The 21,966-nt window shown below is 38.0% G+C and overlaps 1 protein-coding gene across 2 annotated transcripts; it reads right to left on the bottom strand.

Annotated features, from left to right (window-relative positions):
• Positions 1 to 388: 388 nt before the first annotated feature.
• mylk4a (myosin light chain kinase family, member 4a) lies at positions 389 to 20,428 on the bottom strand (the record flags this gene model as incomplete). Of its 2 annotated transcripts, none has more annotated exons than XM_079435070.1 (14): positions 389 to 745; positions 843 to 897; positions 1,000 to 1,078; positions 1,286 to 1,438; positions 2,275 to 2,403; positions 2,482 to 2,552; positions 2,717 to 2,858; positions 5,524 to 5,633; positions 6,597 to 6,690; positions 7,424 to 7,529; positions 8,670 to 8,926; positions 9,331 to 9,784; positions 10,009 to 10,099; positions 20,151 to 20,428. In XM_079435070.1, the coding sequence occupies 13 exons, from the start codon at positions 20,283 to 20,285 to the stop codon at positions 844 to 846; spliced, it is 1,875 nt and encodes a 624-aa protein (XP_079291196.1). In that variant the 3' UTR covers positions 389 to 745; position 843. The 2 variants fall into 2 exon arrangements, with proteins under 2 accessions (XP_079291196.1, XP_079291195.1); XM_079435069.1 differs by lacking the exon at positions 20,151 to 20,428 and adding an exon at positions 10,915 to 11,427 and having other exon boundaries at positions 626 to 745; positions 10,009 to 10,084.
• Between the last annotated feature and the right edge of the window lie 1,538 nt (positions 20,429 to 21,966).

Raw genomic sequence — 21,966 nt, 5'->3', positions numbered from 1 at the left:
CTAAAGTTTATTTATTATAGTCATTTATAATAGTCAAAAGCCATGGTAACACTTTACTTAAAGCCTTTCTGTAAAATGCATTATAAAGGTATTCATAATGTACATTGTAATTAATTTTAGCATTGCATAAATAATTGTAACAAAAGTGTAAATGCATTACAATATATGAAGGTTTGTTTGTTATATGTTTAATGCAGTAAAGCTGAAACACTGAATAGATAAGTATTATAATGTATTAAAACTGTTACATGAGATGCATTAAAAGCCTCATTATAAGTTTGTTACTTTTATAATGCATTATATATAAAAGCTTTAAATTTAAGTAAAATTTTACTTCATGTTATGATTTAGATTGCTTTATGGTTCAAGTATGTTTTTTTTTTTTTTTGCTTTACTGCTTTACACTGCTTTTATATATATATATTTTCCCATCAGTGTAGAATATGTTTTTTTAAAGTACATAATAAAGGCTCATTCAAAAAATTGTGTTTTTGTTTTTTTTATGTGAACTGCCCATTTTGATTTCTACTTCATTTCAAAATCATCAGTGTATGAAACCCAAACTTTGTGAGGCTGGATAAGATCTGCAAAATCAAATGACATCTTCACTTCAAATTCTGGAATAGGATCAATGACATACAGCTGTAATTCAAGAAATGTTAATGGGGAAGATTCAGTGAACGCAGTGTGTCTGTATGTAATATAATGTCCAGTAATCCTCGTGGTTCCACAGCAGACTTGGTCCCTGAAACAGAAAATAAAACATCGTCAACATTATGTTGTTTCTGGACATAAAACAGCACATTTCCTCAGTTCATGTGATATATTGACAGTGAACTTACATTAGCTCTCAGGTGGAGGCAGACAAGAGTTTCTGCGCGAGCGGCATTTATTTTTCTGTGAAGAAAACCAAGATACTCTTAGAAGTTCAAAGAAATCCCATAATTCACAGATTTTGGCAGAACAATGCGAGCGTCTTGTGTTAAACGCAGGCTGTACCTTCTGATGCAGGCGGAAGTGAACGGCAGGATCCGACAGCCAGGGGTGCTTCAGCGCTTCGGTGGCTCCTATCCTCCAACTACACACACAAAAAGAAAACACAAGGTTTTGAGTTCCAGTCCTGCAAGACTGATGCATGAACAACTGCCACTGCACTATGAGATAGTAATACTCAAATGGTTGAATGTGAATGATGCAACTAACAGCAAATATCATCATCATGCAGAGTAATATAGCAAAACGATCTCGACTGTCTCTTTAATACGTGTATTAATCTCTTAAACACCTTTTATCCATCACAAGCAGTTTGGAAATGAAATCCTTGGCTTCTTCTGAGACTTCTGAGAATTCATCCTCCTCGAAGTTCCACTGACAGGCCAAAATATTGTTCAGCGTCTCGTTCTCATCGTCCCCGAGGAACGGCGACAAACCACTGAGCCTGGAAAATACAAATTATACACAGACAAATTAGTGTTGCATTTACTTTCAATGAATTATTACTGTACATTTGACAAATAATTACAAAGAAATGGAAAGTAACTCACTGAATTAATAAATAAAATAGCATATTTTATAAAATATATATCATATAAAATAGAATAAATAAAAAAATAAAGATATAGACATATAGACATATTAAAAAAACTAAAACTAACAAAAATGACAAAAACACAAAACAAAACTACTAAAACCTAAACTAAAATTAACATGAAAACTGAACATGTTAAAATAAATGTATAAATAATAATATCACATTAAAAGTCAAAATATTACTAAATATGATAATAGTTTATTTTAAAAAAGGTGTAGGATTTACTTTTAAGTAGTTTTCACTCAGAAATATAGCTAGTAAATTTCTCAAATAATTACAAAGAAATGGAAAGTAACACACTGAAGAAAAAAAAAAAAAAACTGAAACAAAAATGGAAATGTAAAAATGTAGACAGAAAATATGAAAATAAAACACTAAATGATATAAAAAATATATATAATCATTGAAAAAAAATGGTGTAGGATTTTCTTTAAAACATTTTTCACTTAGAAATTGCTTGCAAATGTCTCAAAACATATAAAGAAGAGGCTTCATTAAACACACTGAATAAAATGCAATATTTTGAAGTAGAAAGTCTGAAGTAGTATATTATTGTAAAATGCACTCCAATAAACTATACAGTGCATAATTAAAAACATAAAATGAAAGGGAAGTTTTGTTAAATGCTAATTGTAGTTCAGCCAGAACATTTCACAGCGTGTGTAACAGCATATGTGACTCACAGCATGTACGTGATGACGCCCAGACTCCACATGTCTGTGTTGAACGACACAAAATCATAGTTGACCACCTCAGGAGAGAGAAACTCGGGCGTCCCGAAATTCACCCGTAACTTCTCTCTGGGCTGATACCTGAAGAGAACAAATGTCTCTTAACTCATACGCTTTCTCATTTCTGAACAAAGACATCAGTGCCGTGAGCGCACTTACTTCCTGGCGAGTCCGAAGTCGATGATCTTGACTTTATTTGTGAGTCTGCTGACACACAGAATGTTCTCTGGCTGCAGGCCACAAGAAACAGTAATGGTTATGAAGGTTACTCTGGTTGTTTGCTTTAAAACTAGAGGAATGTCGGCCGTTTTTCTCCTCTGAGGGCCAATGACACATAATATTTTTTAGATGTAAGTGTTGTTATTGTTGCATTATGCTGGGTCTCTGGTTGTACCTTTAGGTCCAGATGGAGGATGTACATTTTGTGCATGTAGCGCAAGCCTTCACAGATCTGCCTGATGAACATAACCGTGTCGAGCTCCGTCAGCTTATAGTTCTCATCGATGATTCTGTCGAAGAGTTCACCTCCATCAACACTGTTCAGAGAGATCAGCACACAATCTTTTTAATTAACTTTACAATCCTTACTTGTGGTTACAAGTTACTCTTTATCAGAAGTATAAAACTACTTAATTTTTATTTTTACAATGGTAAAGTCAAAGAAAAAGTACCATCACTACTTTTAGTCACTCTGCAACACTGTAGGACTATATATATATAATCGCACATTTTTATTTGTTCTAAATGTACCTTAAATTAATACATTTCAAGTTTTTAATACTCTAATCAACATGGGCATGAACAAATGTGGATACTTTATGCAAATGTATGTTTATTATTATTGAAACCATAGTCAACATAGAGCATGAAGACTAGACATGTTTCAAAGGTCATAGATGTTTTTTCAAATAACATGTTCATGTCTATTAGACACATGAATAAAGAAATTCCAGGTTCCCGTTACTTCTCTTTCTTTGCACTGAGCAATTTACTGACACAAACCTGTTTACATTTTTGCACGACAGGGCAGCTCACTTCTTCTGAATATACAAAATGTACATTTATTATTTATTATTAGATTTGTTTGCCTCTCTGTGCCCACAAATGAATCAAGACCTGTTGAATCAAGACATCACTTAAATAAAACCTGTCTGACAAAGTGAAGTATGCTTAAAGAGCAACACATCATGCCACTATCTAAAGAAATTAAATAACAGATGAGAAAGCAATTCCTAAGGCTTTGGGACTCCAGCGAACCATGGTCAGAGCTATTATCCACAAATGGAGAAAACTTGGAACAGTGGTGAACCTTGTGCAACAACGGCTCATCCAGGAGGTCATAAAAGAACCCAGACCAACATCTAAAGAACTGCAGGCCTCACTTGCCTAAATTAATGTCATTGTTCATGATTCAACAATAAGAAAGAGACTGGGCAAAAACGGCAGTAATTGGGAGAGTATCAAGGCAAAAGCCACTGCTGACCAAAAAAAAACGGGCCTCTGAATGGCTCAAAAAAAAAAAAAAAGGTCCTGTGGCAGGTTGAACTTCCTCAGCTGGCGAAGAAAGTAGAACCCCTGCTGGGCCTTTCTGACAATGGAGTCAATGTGAATATCCCACTTCAGGTCCTGAGAGATGGTGGTGCCCAGGAATCTGAATGACTCCACTGCAGTCACAGTGCTGTTCATAATGGTGAGTGGGGGGAGTGCAGGGGGGGTTTCTCCTGAAGTCCACAATCATCTCCACAGTTTTGAGCGTGTTAAGCTCCAGGTTGTTAAGACTGCATCAGACAGCCAGCTCCTTAACCTCCTGTCTGTAAGCAGACTCGTCACCGTCCTGGATGAGACCGATCAGTGTGGTGTCGTCTGCAAACTTCAGGAGCTTGACAGAGGGGTCTTTCGAGGTGCAGTCGTTGGTGTAGCGGGAGAAGAGCAGTGGGGAGAGAACGCAGCCCTGAGGTGCTCCAGTGCTGATCGTACGGGTGCTGGATGTGTATTTTCCCAGCCTCACTAGCTGCTCACTAGCTGCTGCCTGTCTGTCAGGAAGCTGGTTATCCACAAACAGGATCCTCACATAAGTCCCTGGTCTGTCCAGATGCTGCAGGATGAAGTGCAGTCCCATGTTGACTGCATCATCCACAGACCTGTTTGCTCTGTAGGCAAATTGCAGGGGGTCCAGTAAGGGACCAGTGATGTCCTTCGGATAAGCCAAAACCAGTCTTTCAAATGATTTCATGGCTACAGACGTTACAGCCACAGGTCTGTAGTCATTAAGTCCAGCAATTTTGGGTTTCTTTGGGACGGGGATGATGGTGGAGCGTTGGAAGCATGAGGGGACTTCACACAGCTCCAGTGATCTGTTGAAGATCTGTGTGAAGATGGGGGCCTGCTGGTCAGCACAGGTTTTTAGGCAGGTTGGTGACACACCGTCTGGGCCTGGTGCTTTCCTTCTTTTTTTCTTTCTGAAGACCTGGCACACATCTTCTTCACTGATTTGAATTGTAGGTGTGGGGGAGAGGAGGGTTGCTGGAGGTGATAATGGTTGTGTGGCGAGGTGTTCAGAGCGGGTGTGGGGTGATTTTTCAAAACGACAATAAAACTCGTTCAAGTCATCTGCCAGGTGTTGATTCTCCACAGTGCTGGGGGATGGTGACTTGTAATTGGTGATATCCTTCATTCCTTTCCACACTGAAGCAGGGTCACTGGAAGATAATGTTTTTCTGAGCTTGTCAGAATAATTCCTCTTTGTCACTCTGATCTCCTTTTCCAGTGTGTATTTGGCCTGTTTGTACAAGACTTTATCCCCTTTTCTGTAAAGATCTTCTTTGGCCTGACGGAGCTGTCTGAGTTTTGCAGTGAAGGGGCAAGAACCTTTTCACAACACTTATATATATATATATATATATATATATATATGTGTGTGTGTGTGTGTGTGTGTGTGTGTGTGTGTGTGTGTGTGTGTGTGTGAAAGAATAAATTACATAATAATATTATGATTTTACATTAATCACAACATTACAAACTTTAATATAAAGAAGAATGAAAATTGGATAAAAACAGGTTTGAATTAAACATTAAATATTATGAAGAATATATAAAACTATTAATTTGAATTAACTTTGAACAGAATTTGAATTGACTGCATGATTTATTATATTTAATGAAAACTAGCCAATAAGAATGAACCAATAAAAATGTGCATACTATTCAAGTACAAGGATGATGTCGTTCCTGGACTCATAGGCGGCGTAGAGCTGGATCAGGTTAGCGTGGTCGAGCTGGTTCATAACCTGAATCTCATTCTTCACCACCTCCTGTCGGATAAAGCACAATTAAATATTATTTTACAACTGAGCACTATGTTTAAACCACCAAGCCTGTAGAATACAATTTATACACCAAAAACTTTGTGTAGGATTTACTTTGAAACAATGTTCACTCAGAAATTGCTAGTAAATTTGACAAATAATTACAAAGAAATGGCAAGGAATATGAATGAATTAAATCAAAAACTGAAATAAAAATATAAACATTTTATTTCTATCATGACAACTCTCTGAAGATTTTAGCATGGTAATAGATATGGCAATGTTAATGTATTCGGTCTTGGCGGAATACAACTGAGCACAACAGCAATTAATGCTGCTGCTGAATTGCTGCTGCTGCTAGTTATTTCTGTAATTGTAGATTCTGTAATTGTTGCTGCTGCAAGCCAGTACAGGAACTTGCTACTGCTAATGTGATACGGTGCTATGAGTACTTTAGACATACTGCTGCTTCACAAATAGCATAAAAATAACCCGTAGGAGATCTATACAGGTGGAGCTGGGGAAGGTGGAGGGTTTCAGAGGAACTCTGACAGCGTGCTGCAAAATGCGCAAGTGGATGCTAACCAGCCATTTAAACATAAAGCAGCAAGCTCATTGGCTGTGTATGCAAAATGAACCAATCAGTTTGTGCTAAGTCGTTTAACGCTGTGAATATCATAATTTACGTTAGACCCATCAGTCTGCGCCATCTAGAGTTTCATTAAAGAACTAGGCATATATGCATATAGTACATAACAAAAGCACAAAACAAAAAAACATGAAAACAGAAATTACAGTTGAAAATATTAATAAGTATATAAACACTTAAGCAATTGTGTAGATTTACTTTAAAAAAAATTTTACTCAGAAATTGCTAGTAAATTTCACAAATAATTACAAAGAAATGACAAGTAACACATTCCATTACATCGAAAACTGAAATAAATAAAATAGAAATAGAAATTGTACCTTTTCTTTCTGACTCCTAGCTTTGATTATCTTTGCAGCCAAAGTAAGTCCAGAGGAATTTTCAATGCATTTATGCACCTGACCGTATCGACCACTGAAAGGAGTTAAAAGCAGTTATCAGTGACAGTTAAGACACCTATAAAAATGATTACACTTTATATTGATCCACTTTGTCCACTTTACACATCATACTAACTATTAGTAACTACCATAACAGTCTACTAATGCCTGCTAGTTGACATGTAGTTGCTTATAGTTACTTATAGTTAGTAGAATCTCTAAAGTGGACTGTCAAAATAAAATGTAACCAAGTGGAAAGTAAACACTAGTTCTGAGAAAAGATCCTGCAGCGTTTGTGCACAGATATAGACACTCTGATATTTCTTTTATCTGCGATGACATTCACACATGTCTAAGTGTGACTTAAGTGTCCAAATACATTTTTAGAGCCACTGTATATGCGAAACAACATTTTAAAAGACTTAGAGGCGCAGACCAGGAAGGACTTCTGGGACTCTGTTGTAAAGCAGCAGGGGTGTCGTATTTTTCAGATACTATTGCATTAACAACAAGAAGAACATTCCCTTTGAAGAGATGGATTAACACCTAGTGATTAGTTTCCAGCTGGCGCAGAGGTACAGTTTCACATACCCTGAAATCTCAATGTAAAAATAACTGGCTTGACTGAAGTTATGAATCGGGTGAGGGGAGACCGACTGTAAGGTTATGCAACTAGCCTTTGAGGGGATTAGCAGAATTTACACCGTCTCTAAAACATTCTGTTCTCAGCAATCGGTTACAAAATGCAAGAAAATACTTTCACAGACCCTCCGAGAACCTCCTGTCGGTTGATAGTGTAGAAGTTGTTAATCTGGTTGGGTTTGGCAGACACCACGCGGTGGCTGAAGGGTGCTAGGGAAGGTGGGGTGCAATCTGCAGGACAGGAGAAGAAGAACAAACATGAAGGTTAAATAGTTGACATGCCTGCTGACCAGACACACGTTGTTTCCCAACATGGGATGAACAATGGGCTGCTAAACTAGTTTTCAAGACACCCTTGGTGAACCTGTGCTACTAACCTATTAATTGGCTGCTCATTTGCACATTTTGAAATTATTGACATAGTCGATTAATGATTGATTAGTTAAAGACGTACACATATTTGAAGTTTCTCAAATATTTGAAATTTGTTTTGTAGACAAAAATATAAATTTTCATTATGCAAGAATTTCATTCCAAAACTCAAATTCCCAAAATTAAATCTGGAGTGGATAGTAGGAAAAACATCATCAAATGTGTATCATAATGTGAACTTGTTCATGAAGATGGTTGAAAATGGTTGAGAGAGTATATTTTCCAAAATATGGAAAATAGTCATAAAGAAGGAGTAGGAGCCCAAATAATTGACTGGCATTGGTTAACAATGCTGTTTGAAGTTAGTATTTATAATAGAAATATCTATATCTATATAAAATATAAAAATCATTTTTAGATGGTCTAAACCAAAACAGTTGTAAAAAACTCTTTTAGACCTCCTTGTATTGAAGTTTTCAAAATGTGAGTTATTTGTCTTACCGGCAAGGCATATCGGCATAATTTTTCATATTGGGCCGATATTTACATTTTAAACCATTATCGGCCAATTCTGATAACGTTCTGATAATATCATGCATCCCTACACAATACATTGTAGATAATTGTTGTAGCAAACTGGTAAATTAATGAAATGGTGGATTATGAAATGGATTATGAAATTGCAAGATATATGTTCCGCTATTTAGTAACATTTCATTTTGATATCCCACTTTAGACATTCCACTAACTACAAGTAAATTTTCAACTACATGTCAACTAGCAGTCATTGGCGTATTAGTAGACTGTCCACCTAATGTCTGCTAACACTTTATTTTGCTGCTGCCCAAAACACTGATCTGACTATAGGTAACTTTGCACATAGCTCTCAACTAATTGTATTAACCCTAACCCAACAGTCTAGCAATACTCTAATGAGAGTTAGCTGGCATGTAGTTGCATAGTTACTTAAAGTTAGTAGAATATCTAAAGCGGACTTACCAATGAAGAAGTGATCACTGTGATCTTCATCTTCATCCTCATAGCTCTCCTTCTTCAGTTTGCTGAAATCAAACTCGATTTCCACACCATCGGCTTTGAAAACACCATGCAGATCTTCAGGTTCCTGTGGCTCCTCCTCGCTCTTGTCTTCCCCCTCCTCAACCCTGCTCTTCTTGTGGTCCTCCAAACCCAGATCTTCTTCTGTCACATGTCGTTTGCTGCTCGTGGTCACCTCATCCGTCTGCTCAGACTCAATGCTGAAATAACACAAATAGAACAGAGGCTGAAGACAGGAAAACCAAAGATCAAATCTTATTTGCAAGAAAATCAGTGAGGTGGGGTGAAGGGATCTGGCTCACAGTTAGCTTTTAATTCACCTCCAAGGTGTTCAATAAAGGTTCAAGTCTAGGCTTTGTGCAGGCCAGTCAAGTTCTTCTACACTGGACAGTGGACACAGTAAACCATTTCTATATGGATATTCGCTTTGTGCACATAATCACATCAGAATGATGAAAGCACAGAATTCTCTAGAATGCAGTATTTGAGGTTTGTCATTAATAGAATTATTGGACTTGCCAAACCCATCAATTAGAAGATGGGGTTCACATACTTTTGGTTATTTTGTATATGACATGTAAACCCAATTAGATTCACAATTCACCTTTGCACTGAGTTCTCAGTTGGCGTAGCAGGCTCTGTTTCAGAAATTTCAGGTTCTGAAGGACCATTGGTAATCGTCTGGATCTCCGTACACTCTACCTCCTGATCTTTGAGTATGTCTGTGGTCTCTAATGGCAGCTCCTTACTCTCTTCTTCCTCTAATTTAGGTGTTTCAGCTTGGACCTCCTCTATCTTTGGCTCTGTGTCTTTCATCTCATCTTCTTTCAGCTCTAGAGTGACCGCATTTTCTTCTTTTGAACTCTTCTCTTGCTCAGGTTCAAGCAGCTTGGCTTCCTCAAGGATAAGGTCCTGCTGAATTGGAGTAACCAAGCCATCCTCTGATTTCTGCACGCTGTTCTCCAGATGTTGGGATGCTTCAGAGCGCTCTGCATTCTCTTGATTTAGTTTCTGAACCTCTTCAAGCAACAGTGCCTGCTTCTTCAAAGAGACTGCATCTACCACAATGTAAACATAGTAAAGCAAAAGACTAGATGTAAATTAAAAGTATATCAATGTATAACACATACAAATACTGAATAATTATGCCTGATGTGATTTAAATGATTTTTGCATCAAGTATATGTTATTAGGTATTCAGCCATGTCATTTTAATAAGCTTTTTGTCTGGAGGTATTAAATGTAAGTGTCATGTTTTCAAGTTTTTTTTACTGTATTTTACCTGCTGAATCGGGTGGTTTCTTTTTCTTCTGTGCTTTGAGGCCTTTGAGGCTCAGACGAAACTTCCCATCTTTAACCTTGTGATCTCGTAGCTTAAATATAGCAAAAGACAAAAGATGACGGAAGTAGTTTAAGTGTAAGTGTAAAAAGGTATTTGTGTTCATCTGCAACAAAATAAAAAATAAAAAAAAGTAAATATGTAAAGCAATTTTTTGCAAGTCTTCAAGGGGTGCCACCGGTGACATCACAATTCTTGTAAAATGCACAACCGTACGGTTCATACATCTATAAACTTAGCACAATGAAGCAAGCAAATGTTTTTATCCAAGATGTTTGAGATTGTAAGATATATTTTTTGGGCCCTAATTCAAGAGGAACTTTAGAACTTTTAGTGCAGGTAGTTTCCTGTTATTGACACAAAATGAGTGGGATGGGTTGTTAAAGAAGCACTGTTAATCTGCTCTGCCATATGAAATACAAATTAGGCAAATTAATGCATAAATGACATGGTTTCCCTAATTTGGCACTATCATTTGAAGTATTTCCCTTAGCCTGGTGGATGAAGTGAGGGGATCTACAATAACACAACGCATGGTATTTTGAAGGGCAAACAGTTGGGGGGGGGGGGGGGGGGGGGGGGTAATGCCAGATTCAAGTTGAAAGTATAGCCCAACACATAATTCCAACTGACTTCAATTATTTCAATATGCAATTTAATGGCCAAGTGACCTTTTGAAGACCCTCAACTTGGCACCATATCCTCTATCTCTACTTTAAGAAAGTTTCCATGTAATGAATGGAATCGTAACATTGCTTCTTCCATTCAGTTGTCTTCACAAAGTGCCAGCACACTGTTTCACCTGGTTGCACATACTCTGATGATCTTCCATCAGGGGATTTAACTCACCTTTATAGTGACAGGCTCATTGTTATCTGAGGCCTGGCACTTGCTGATCAGTTTGATTTTACACTCCTTGGACTTAAGGCCCGAAGCTGCTTTGCTCTTCCGAGAAGCTGGCCCTTTGAACATAATATCCATGATTTTGGAAGTTTTCACAGTTTCTCCAATAAAGCTGACCACCTGTTGAATGCTCATCACCAGTCTTTCCATTCCCTCCAGCTTTTGGGTTTGCTGCTCTGAGCGTTGATTTACTGCCAACATGATGCTGTTCATTTCTTGGCAGATCTCCTTCATCTCATTGGCAGGTCCTGTACGGATAACTGCAGGAAAATGGATCTCCTCCTTTTCCACTTTCAGAGTTTCAACATCTTTCTCAATTCCATCAATGTCCTGAGACATGCCGTCGAGTCGGCTGAGCACTTTTTCCTGGATACTTATGAGCCTGTCCATTTTGCTGCTCAAGGAATCAATCCTGACCTGGAGCAGGCCAATACCTGTGCTAGAGTTAGCAGAACTCATGGTCTCAACTAAAACCAACTAGACTTGTGGACAAACTAACATAAATGCACCTGTAGAGGATGTAGGTGGATCAAAAATGCACTGATAATCCAACAATAAGCCAAGCGGAAAACTCATACGAGACAGAAGCCGGACAAAAACAAGACATTTTAAATCCCCCAATTACAAGTTGATCCGTCCATCTCTTCCTCTCCATTGAACGCTCTATGAACCTCTACCAAGTGGAGGTCACACTAAGAATGGAATGAGCCGGTCTCAGTAAATGTAAATGGTATGGGGGGTTTTACGTCAGCAGGTCCCGGGGAGGGGCTATGTTTGGCTCAGGAATTGCTGTGTGATATCTGAGTGTGATATCTTTACCCCAGTGCTAAAGCCATGTCAGATGCCTCCCTACCAGGTGTCAAAGGGGCCCCGGAGACACCCAGTTTCCAGAAAGGGCTGCTCAGAAAATGAATGGAAAGAAATTGGAGCACTGACTTCTCTTTCACCTTGAGAGGTTTGATCAGAGACGTCATGTATTTTAAGATTTCACATTGATGGAACTTGCCAGGAATTCCAAGGGCTTGAATTCAGAAGGAATGAAGCCAGGAATTGGGGAAACCAAGAGCACATGAAGAGATCAATTAAAAATGATGGGGAAAACTGAAGAAAAATACAGAGGGCGATGATATGGTGATGGAACAAAAATATGAGATGGGAGGAAAAATGCTTTTGGGTTTTTTTAGTGCTGTCAAAGTTAACGCGTTAACGAAAATTCATTTTAAGGGTAGGCTACTAATTATATTAACGCACGATTAACGCAGCACGCATTTTCTGTTTGACCAGTGGCAAAGCCTGTAGTTGGAGAAATGGAAATGCACAGTGTTGCCAACTTAGCAACTTTGCAGACCCCTTTAGCCACATTTTCCCCCCTCTTCAAAAAAGCGCCTAGCGACAAATCTGGGTTTGCCCAAATCTTATTTAGTTATTGAGACTCGCTTGTACTGCCACGCGAGCACAAGGTCTTGCTGTCCCAACGCACGCACACACCTTTCTTTCTCTGTGCATCTGCTCTGTTCAGCGAGCGTTGGGGAGGAGTAGCGCTTTCAGTTAAACACAGATATTATGTTGCTTCTCTAATTTTACATGCAAGTATAGCCGAAATCACAGCACAGCTATTGTCACTGTCTTATGTGTATTTGATTTCATCAGATGACGGCTCGATTATTAGGATTTTTGTGCAGATTAACATCTTGGAAGGAAGAGCTGGTTATGTAGTCTTAACGGGTCACGTTTCAATCACTATTTTATATTCATTTCATTGTCTGACAACAGAAACAGTAAAATATATCAATGAAAACAGTTTTATTGGGAATTTAGCTGCATCAAAATACAGTATGTGGGCACAGACAGGCAAACAAATCTAATAATAAAAAATAAATGTATACATTTTGCATGTTCAGAAGAAGTGAGCTGCCCTGTCCTGCAAAATGTAAACAGGTTTGTGTCAGTAAATTGCTTAGTGCAAAGAAAGAGAAGTAATGGGAACCTGGTATTTATTTATATTCATGTGTCTAATAGACATGAACAAGTTCTTTGAAAAACATCTATGACCTTTGAAACATGTCTAGTCTTCATGCTCTATGTTGACTATGGTTTCAATAATAATAAACATACATTTGCATAAAGCACCCATATTTGTCCATGCCCATGTTGATTAGAGTATTAAAAACTAATTTAAGGGACATTTAGAACTAATAAAAATGTGCGATTAAGTTGAGATTAATCGCGAGTTAACTCATGACAATCATGCGATTAATCGCAATTAAATATTTTAATCGATTGACAACCCTAGTTTTTTTGGAAAGCATTGTGTTCCTCCGAGAAACTTTGCATTCTCTCGCAAAAGTACAGCTTTTCCCTACATAACATCGCCTTCTCTTGCAAACCATTTGCATTTTCTCACAAAAGTAGTGTTCCCCCAAGAAACACTGCAGTCATCTAAGAAATGTTGCATTCTCTCACAAATGTTGCATTCTCTCACGTTCACTCACAAAGCATTTGAGTTCTCTTGCACAACTTTTGTGTTCTCCCGAAAATTGTTGCATTCTCTCACAAACGTTTGTACCCCCTCAAAAGTTTTCACAATTCTCTCATAAAAGTATTGCATTCCTCAGAGAAACTTTGCATTCTCTTGCACAAGCATTGCGTTCCCCGAGAAACTTTGCTTTTGCTCACAAAAGCATTGAAATTAGAAATGAAAATTTAATTTAAGTAAAACTTCCCTCTCACCACATATTATTTCCATCACAAAATTTTTCTTCCCATCTCCTTTTTTTAAATGTATTCATTTATGTTTTTACCATCAACACATCCTTTTTAGGGGCTCCAAACAAAACAACCTAATCTGAGGCTGTTTTTGCATATAAATAAGATTATGTTTCCTCTGATTTACAAACAGCGCAGCATATGATGGCACACTACTACGGGAAAACAGGAGCCTGTGGAAAACTTTTGACCCTCTCACAACTGAAACTAGAGCCAGTGTTCTGACTGATTCACCCTCTCCAGTCATCTTAAACAGCTTACTCATCCACGGATAAGACAGTTACGGATTGATTTTAACTTAGAGGATGAAATATAAAGCCCCCTTCACCCTCCCCACCTCTGCCCTATAATACAGGTCACTTGACCCAGTTCAGATCACCATAAATAAATGATTTTTGAGTTCACAGTCATAATGTTGTCCTTGAAAGATATCAAATATCCTCTTGAATTACATATTTGTCAGATTTAATTTGTATGCTGCAAACCCAGATGTCTTCTCCCAGAATAGCATTAGAAACAGGGGTGCGAGTCCAACACCACAGTCATCCTCTATAGTCACATGTATCATTTGACTTATAGATGGTGCTAATGTGGATACACACACACACACACACACACACACACACACACACACACACACACACACACACACACACACACACACACACACAGACACACACTCTGTATATATATATATATATATATAAACACAAATTTGTACCATACAGAATAAGGCATACACAACTACACTGACATTAATAGATTTTTACAATGTATTTAAATATTTGCACCAAAAAAGTGCTTTGGCCATTAACAAGTCTTTTGGCAAGTCAAGTTTATTTTCACAGTGCTCTGGCAGTGGACATCAGACACTGACGGTGCTGTGAATAGTGGGACATCATTTACATGAGGGTATGCATCACCTGTCCTGGGAAACCAGCAGATGACAGAGTAGAAATGCAGACGGCGGTCATTCTACGTTGTCCAAGACTAAATAGATACTGTGTGATAAGACAGCACAAACGTGTTCAGGGACACAATCCATGGACATCTGCTTTATAAAAATGAGTACATTAATGCATCATTGTTCAGAAACCTGGAAAAAACATACTACCACTGAATTAAAATCGGGAAAAATGTTTGGGTAAAATAATTGTCATAGATTCTCATTACTATAGTATAATAATGTTTTACAGTAAATTTCATTCAATAATTTTTGTTAATTTAATAATTTGTTTCTTTTAATATTTAAATTTCCCCAAATTAAGGCTAATAATAATAGATTTACTCATTGACAGTCATTTTCAGCCAAATTATGCTCAATTTTCATGAAAATAATGTCAAATTTCATTTGATAAAATAATATTACAAACTTTTAGGTTTTCAGTTAATTATATTAATTAAAATTAATTCTAATTTTAATTAATATAATTATATTAAATAAAATTCTAAAAGTTACATCATACATACATGATTTAGAAATGATTTTATTGCTGTCAGGGTACACTGTGCCTTTACATGCAGCACTGTTCCAGCATGAGTCTGACTGACAGCAAAGTATTTGATATGTCAGCCCATCAGCATATCCAAGAAAAACACATCAGCTCTCTTAGCCAGAGTATAAATTTGGACAGTCAGAGTAACACAAAACGCCAGAGGAGGCCCATACCATTTCAAGACAACAAAACCGTGCAGCTGTGGAGTAAACAGGAGCTAGAAGAAGAGCTCTCTTGAGTTTATATTACTAGCAGTTTACAGTGAAACCTGATAGATGGAGGTAATACAGCCATACTGAGAATTAGGCCAAGTTTTACTGTGCCGTGCTGCGGTGAGCAAGTGACGAACACGTGGAAAAGAAGCTGCAGAGCTGCCCAAGCTGACATACACCGCATTCAGACCATTCATGAGCTGATATGAAAGCTAAATAACACATGTTGTGCCGTAATGAATACGCAACTAGAGATTGAGGCATAATGTGTCATCTCTTGGACAAGGTGGGACAAATGTTTTGAGACCTGAAGTAGTTCAACACATGGGCTGAAATCCCCAGTCAGGCCCAAGCACGAATTGTTCTTTTAGCAAGATGAAAAGTTGAAGTTGAGTAAATAGATAAACACAAGAGAGCAATCGTTACAGGACAATGGAAGCACAGGACGAAAAAACAAAACAATCAAACGGAAACTTGGGTTCAATCTGTTTCTGTTCCTGATGTCATCTATCAAGCAATATCAATAATAAATGTCTTTTAAGCACCCTCAGGTCATCCAAGATGTAAATGAGTTTGTTTGTTAATCAGATTTGTAGAAATGTAGCATTGCATCACTTGCTCACTAATGGATCCTCTGCAGTGAATGGGTGCCATCAGAATGAGAGTCCAAACAGTTGATAAAAACATCAAAATATTTCACAAATAATCAGTTAACATCTTGCGAAGCCCAAAGTTGCATGTTTGTAAGAAACAAATACATCATTAAGATGTTTTTAACTTCAAACTGTTGCTAAAATCTGCATCCATAATCCATAATAATGCATCCTCCAGTTAAAAAGTGGTGTGCTCTGAATCAGGAGAGCAGCGTTTACAAGCCAAAACAGCTCTAAACAACTATGTGGCTGGATTTTGATGTGAGAGACAACATGAGCTGGACTTATTATGGCGTTATTATGTATGATAGACTCATATTTTAATTAAAAATGTCTTAATGCTGGATTTGTTTCAGGTTTAGTCTTCTCCAGATGTTAACTGATGGACTGGAGTGGTGTGGATTATTGTGATGTTTTTATCAGCTGTTTGGACTCTCATTCTGACGGCACCCATTCACTGCAGAGCATCCATTGCTGAGACACTGATGCAGAGACACATTTCTACAAACCTGATGAAGAAACAAACTAATCTACATCTTGGATGGCCAGGGGGCGAGCACATTTTAATTTTTTGCTGAACTATTCCTTTAGTGTTATTGTACTGAGTACACACTAATTTGATGTTCTGTAGAAAAAAAGTACATAAAGCACGATTTACAGTATATTTACAATAAAAGCATCCACAGTATTCCAAGACAGGTGTATCTTTTTATGTGACAACTTGTTCCATCAGAGCGAGTAAATGTACTGTATGTACACAGACAGAGAGACGAGCAGCTTTCATGTTGTTTATAAGATCTGATTAATGAATTACAGAGAGTACCAAAGACAGCCAGAGATGGACACATATAAACACAGAGTGTGAACGAGTGCAGTCTGACATCGGGACACCCATTCTGCAGGGGATTCTTGATCACCCCTCCGTCCTGCCAGGACACTCTGTCCCAGGACATTTGGGGGTGGTTTGCGACCCCTGGCCCGCAGTACCAGTATCATTTTTCTTGCGCTCAAGCCAATTTTCCAATGATGGAACCGAGACACGACACGTGCCAAGGTGGTCTAACACAAGAGCCGTGTGTAACGCTGGTGTTATGCTCTGATGCTCATGCAGATACGGTACACATACAACCTCTGCATGCTTTCTGAAGAATGAATGAAAAATAAGAATTGGCTTGTCTATTTCATCACATTCTTTGAAAAGCACTGGAGTTAAATAGTTTGAGCTAATGTCAACTGTCACAGTCTTGGCACGTTTGTGCTGTCCTGATTTGGAGTGGAATCTAAACAGCAGAAAACAATCTAACATTTGGATGAAAACCCCCAAGATTTAATGACTCCTGGAAACTGCATTTTGCTTACTCTTACAATCCCCACTATTGTCCTCATAGACCTAAAAAAAAATCTCTATACAACAATCAATGTAACTGTCATCTTCAACTTACATCTAAAAGACATATTCCTGTGAGTATCATTGAATAAAAATACTTAAATATTTGTTAACTGTGGGGTTTATGTGGATCATAAAAAGTCCTAATTTACCCTTCCACAAATTAAGTATTGTGGAATTAAGCATTCCTGAGTATTGTTGTTTTGTTTTCCAATACAAACATCTAAATATCCTGAAATCAAGATTAATTTACTTGAGATGCAAATTGAACATACTGTACATGGAGTTTTCTGAGAAACTGAACAAAATTTAGTGAGTTTATGCTTAAAATAAAACAAACATCAATGAGGAATGAAATGGTGAATGGGAAACAATGTGGAATGAAAACTTGTTTACCTTTTACACAGACACTAAGTAGATTTTTCTGAGCCTGTTGGCAGATATTTGTTCTTGTTTTAATCATAAACTCACTTCATGTTGATTAATTGTCTTATAAAACAAGATTTACTATCTTATGTTAATTTGCTTTTTCTTTTGATGAGACATTAAACCGAGTTCCTGAGGATGTCCTTCGAAAAAGAGTAGGGTTTAACCCCCGGCATCCTGGCCAAATTTGCCCATTGGCCTCTGACCATCATGGCCTCCTAATCATCCCCATATCTACTGATTGGATTAATCACTGTCTCCTCTCCACCAATAAGCTGGTGTGTGGTGGGCGTTCTGGCGCACTATGGCTCTCTGGATGGCACAGTGCTGGAGTTCTTGCAGACCCGTTTCTCCGCAGGGTTAACCCACTCCATCTTGAAGGTCTACGTGGTGGCTATAGCGGCCTACCACGCCCCTCTTGGTGGTCAGTCAGTGGGCAAGGACACCCTGGTTACACGTTTCCTCCATGGTGTGATGAGGCTCAGGCCTCAGGTACGATCTCATGTCCCTCCTTGGGACCTCGCTGTGGTGCTAGAAGCTCTATGCAGGTCTCCCTGTGAGCCTACCGAGGAGATATCAGATCATCTTCTTACGCTTAAGACTGCAATTCTCTTAGCAATTAGAGAGTTGGGGATCTGCAGGCCCTTTCTGTAGTCCCTTCCTATCCGTTGTGCCCGGTCTGGCCAAAGTTTTTCTGTACCCTTGTGCGAGGTATGTCCCTAAGGTCCCCTCCCCTACACCACGGCCTGTCGTACTTCAGGCTTTTTGTTCTCCTTCCTTCAGGGAGCCCGACCAGCAGAGGCTTACTTGTATGTGTCCAGTGCAAGCACTGGACGCATACGTCCACAGAGCTGCCCTGTGGAGAAAGGTGGACCTACTGCTTGTTTGTTATGGTCCCCCTAAGAGAGGTCATCCTGCTTCCAAGCAGCGGGTGGATAGTTGATGCCATTAGTGTTGCCTATGAGTCCTCTGATCTCCCCTCACCTTTGGGGGTCAAGACTCTCTCTACAAGAAGTGTGGCGGCCTCCAAGGCCTTTCTGGCAGGTGTGCCTATGCAGGACATCTGCAGCACTGCGGGATGGTCTACGCCCCTCACGTTCGTCAGGTTCTATGACCTAGATTTGCGAGCCACCCCTGGCTCTTCTGTTCTCTTGCCATAGATGTGTTCTTCCACACTAGGCAGGGATTTGCAAGTCTGGCGGCATGGACATCTCGTTCCCCTAGCGTTTCCGTAGCAGGGTCATACTTCCGGCATCCCTACTAGAGCTGTGCTTCATTTCTAGAAGCTGAGGCCGGCTGCACCTCACATGCTTTTAAGCTTCCTGGTCATGACGTCACCCGCACCTGACGTCTCGCCATCGATTGGACTGATTACACATATGATTCTTCATCGCTGAAGACGTTCCCCTAGTGTTTCCGACACAGCGTCTTTTTCCCTCGGGGAACCATGGTTACATACGTAACCTGGGACGATCTCGAGGATCATTGGATTATGCATGACTCCAGTTCACACTCATGTGAAATGAGAGACTATTCAAACCTCAGCACATGGCATTTGTCAGCATGTTGTAAAGTCTTAAAGCTGCGTGACTCACTGCATCAGGTGCTGACAGCGTCTTTACGTCACTGCTGATCAAATCTCAATCTATCTGTCAAACTGGTGAATGAGTTTGTGACTGTTACATCACTTTAGTGTGCTCTGCCAAATGCTTACATTGTTTCCATAGGCATGACTGCACTCGCTGTGCTTAAATATAGCACTGCATCAGTTAGAATGTTAGAAGTATGATTATTTTATGCTAACTTTGGTTAATAAACAAATGTGGTATTTATATTTGTATAAATCATTTATAAATCAATTATTCAAAAATAATCAAGTCTGCTCACGTCAAATGAAAATTATCATTTGAACTGCATGCATTAAAAATGTCTTATTTATCTCTCAATTATCAGTGCATCACACAGAACAGGGACAGTGTGATGTACAATGTTTACAAAGCAGGATTATGAACTTCTTGAAAGGAACAAACCGGTTGCAAACTTGAGCAATCATTAAATTTGTAACAATGCATCTGTCAGTATGAATTCGCATTCAACTGACTCTAATAATGATTCACTTAAGTAGCTGCAAATGCATCAGATTGCACATAACTACAAATTGAAGGTATAATGAACAGCAAATCTAGTTGTTGTTCTTACAACTTTCCAGCTTTTATCAGTGGTAAAAAAAAAGAACATTTACCTGTTCACTGGCGGATCTGGATTTTCTCCGGTATGAGAGTAAACCCCAGATTCTCTGCCAGAGATACGAGGCCATAAGACACACGCTGCCAACAATCCAAATGTATCTGCCCTTGAAGAAACACTCCATTGTCATTCGTTACTTCTTATGTCTTCTTTAGGACTGTTATAGGAAACTCAATGCACAGAGTGCAGCTTTCGCAATGTGAGGGACTCCCTTTAAAAAACGTCCTCTTTTTGTTTCACATGTCTGTGCATTCTCAAGCCCCCTCCATTTGTGACCACTGGAAGGACCGAAGGGACAGCGAAGTGGGAGTGACAGGTGCAGAGATAAGGCTGTGTGAATTGGCTGCTCTCTTTTCACTCTCACTCATCATCCTTGTGATCTCTAAACAACTCTTATGCAATGAGCTCATGCATGCTCGACAAGGCAGCCAGCTTCCCTCCACTTCAGATGCCAACGCTGCTGTTAAAGGGGCGATATGTAAGATTTGTCATGTATTAATCGCTTTTTATTTCCAATGTGTGAACAGATTGCCGCAAAACTTAAAAAACAAGACCTTCCTCGACTTCCTATGGGTTGCCTATGAGCAGTGCTTGATAGTAACCGATTACTGCTTAATCAGATTTCAACAATTAAGTACTTTAATTAGATTAGATTACATTTTAAAACCCTCATAATCAGATCACAGTTACTTTTTTATTATTCCCATGGTCACATGACATGCACGCAAACAAGCATATTATTTTAAATCTGTTATGAAGGGTTTTATTTTGCTTATAATTTTAAAAATATATATTTATTTTAATTTTACATTTTTATCATTTAATTAATGATTAGCTTTTTATTAGTGCTGCACAAACTTTAATCATGATTAATCGCATCCAAAATAAAAGTGTTTTTGTACATAATATATGTGTGTACTGTGTTGTTATGTATATATAAATACACACACACATGCACATTTATATTGAAGAAAAATATGTTGTTTATATATGAAATATATTTATATATAACATAAATTATATTAATATTAATATATACATGTAAATACATAAAAATACATACTTTCTAAATATATACTGTATGTGTGTGTCTATATATACATAATAAATATACACAGTACACACGCATATATTATATACAAAAACACTTTTGGATGCGAATATTCGTGAATATCGTGATTTGCCCAGCACTATATTTTTTTTTTATTAAACTCACAAACCTCCAGCATTTTTTTTTATTATTATTTTTTTTTTAAACTTTGATGTAATGTAATGTTTGATACACTCCATTTTGTTAATAACAACAAATGGAATATGTATTTTTGTATTTTTTTTATCAATATTCAATATCAAGATCATCCTATTTAAATCATTGTGATGAACAAATTAGGTGAAACGTAAATCAAAAAGTAGTCTGATTATATTACCTGAAATGTGTAATGTATGGATTATGTTGCTAACTACAATCTTTGTCATGTCAATAATCATAATCAAAATATCCTAACAGTGTAATTACCTCATCTGTCAACATGAGCTCATGTAAACATCCACATCGCCATGATACGATGCTTTCTTACCTGCGGTTTTCTCACTGCTGTCATTGTTTTTGTGCTTATTTTGTTTCTGAAAGGAAAGCATGCACACATTTAAATATTCATCCAAACGTCGATTTGAACAATGTCTGGATGTTCATTAACAATATATTGTCGCAAAGGATTTTCAAACTTCATTATATGTTTAAGTGAAGAAAATAACTTTGCCGTGAGGTTATCGAGAAACTGAATCACATTCAGTTTCGGTAACACTTTATT

Source organism: Barbus barbus, assembly GCF_936440315.1.
Source record: "Barbus barbus genome assembly, chromosome: 15".
In the NCBI taxonomy this organism is placed as follows: Eukaryota; Metazoa; Chordata; class Actinopteri; order Cypriniformes; family Cyprinidae; genus Barbus; species Barbus barbus.
Note: the sequence above shows the minus strand (reverse complement) of the source record. Positions and strands in the feature narration are given on the sequence as shown.